General features: G+C 50.3%; 1 protein-coding gene across 1 annotated transcript; it reads left to right on the top strand.

Annotated features, from left to right (window-relative positions):
• Positions 1–1313: 1313 nt before the first annotated feature.
• Positions 1314–1766, top strand: J7T54_003810 (uncharacterized protein; the record flags this gene model as incomplete). Its single annotated transcript, XM_051510744.1, has 1 exon — positions 1314–1766. A coding segment is annotated over one exon (453 nt), but the record flags the coding sequence as incomplete, so codon positions are not given.

Below are 1766 nucleotides of genomic sequence, written 5' to 3'. Positions count from 1 at the left end.
GGTCGCTATCGTTGAACACATACTCAAACCAGTCATTGAAGGGATCTAATGGCTCAGGAACAATCGTTAAGCCATCCCAGCTATCTTTCTTCGACAACTTAGGGTCCCAACCGCATCCAAGGATAATTGATTGTGCGTGTGCGAAGGAGGGAGTCCGTTGCTTGATCATTTCTCTTAGCCGTTCGCCATCCATTTTACATAAGGTAGTCCATGGAATAATTGGCAGATTATAATCATATAACCGCTTGACCTCGAGACACTCGTAACCGCCGCCCCGGATATTCCTTACTATTGCGTGTAATGGCCTGACCCTAACCTTTAGACCTGTTTCGTGATTCCACGGGTTGATCTTATCGTTATTTTTCCCGTTTACTCTGCGTATAGCGGACTTCGTTGCGTTAGCCAGGGTAAGCCGCCATGCCTCAAGCTGGCTGTCAGGCTGGTATTGTAGATTGGACTCGTGATATGTCGACAATCGATCGGAATTCGTGGTTGATGTAGCAGGCGATAACCGGCCGCTGTTGCTGTTGCTGTGGCTTCGCGGCTGGTTGCGTAGGTTGCTCGCGCGGTTGCGTCGTAACGCGGCGTGGTCAGGCGGCGGCGGCGGCGCTACCGTATTACGATGAGGCATCGTGATGGTCTGGGCCGACGATGATGAGGATCGAGGTGTTGCTGGTGTTCTTTCGCGTGGCCTTGAAGGTCCAGGCATTGTTAAGTCAGCCGCGAAACTAGCTTTCGCTGCGTCGATGTCTTCCCAGGACATCTTATAGAATAGGCACTGAACGGATAAGCCAATTCGTTCGCGGATAAAAGAATGCTTGCGAAGATACGTATCTTAGAAACAAATTGAGGGATCCATTATGAAGATAGGTCCGTGGTGAAATAATAAAGAGGTTGTTAAAAATATACGCGTGGGTAGATATATAGGTGTTTTAAAATAAAACGCGTCGGGCGCGATAAGCACGGGGATAGAGGCGTGGTGGGGTTGACATAGGGTATGTGAGCGGCGCTTTCAAACCTGGTGTTAAAAGCGCCCTCTACTTACCCTATGGCGACGTGCCCCCGCGTGTACTCCCGGCGTACTTGGGGGGGGGGGAAAAGCGCTATATTCACTATGATTAGTTAAAAGCGCTCCCTAGCCACCCACCCTATACATACAACGATACTCTCAGATCAATCTCAGCACGAGATAATAATATGAAAATACTATATAAGTACGCTTAGTTAATTATTATCGTATTGATTATATAGAAATTCTGCTTGTAGCACTACGTGGTTGATTTTAAACCTGTAAAAACACCATATAAGCCATCATGCCGCCTTACCTTAACGATATTCTTCACACCTGGCGACATGACCGTCGCGCGCGCGCCCAGAGCGATGATATCAATCTGGGTGACTCTTCTGATGATCTTTCGGGTGATTTAGAGGGTGTTGACTTCGCGGACTTCATGCCTCCGCTCGATACAGAAGAGCAGCACTTGCCGCCACTGCCTGCTGTAGAGCATGAAGCCAACGAGTCTTCCGCTCGTGATGCCGGCGCGCCTCCTCGCAGCGTTCGTGATAATGTTGTTGTTCAAAGGCCCAAGAAGAAGAAGAAGAAGAAGAAGAAGAAGAAGACGAAGAAGACGACAACGGCGACGAAGATAACGAGGAGGAGGAGGAGATGGAAGACGCCGCGCCGTCTAGCCGGCCGGCTGCTGAGCGTGGCGTGCCGGCGCTGCGCGCCGACACAGAGCAGAGCCGTGGCCCTGCGCTGTCTGTAT

The sequence above is a fragment of the Emericellopsis cladophorae genome (genome assembly GCF_022114955.1).
Source record: "Emericellopsis cladophorae strain MUM 19.33 chromosome Unknown NODE_238_length_1852_cov_130_563944, whole genome shotgun sequence".
NCBI classification, from domain to species: Eukaryota; Fungi; Ascomycota; class Sordariomycetes; order Hypocreales; family Bionectriaceae; genus Emericellopsis; species Emericellopsis cladophorae.
The sequence above is the reverse complement of the archived record's forward strand: the minus strand, read 5'-3'. Positions and strand labels throughout refer to the sequence as shown.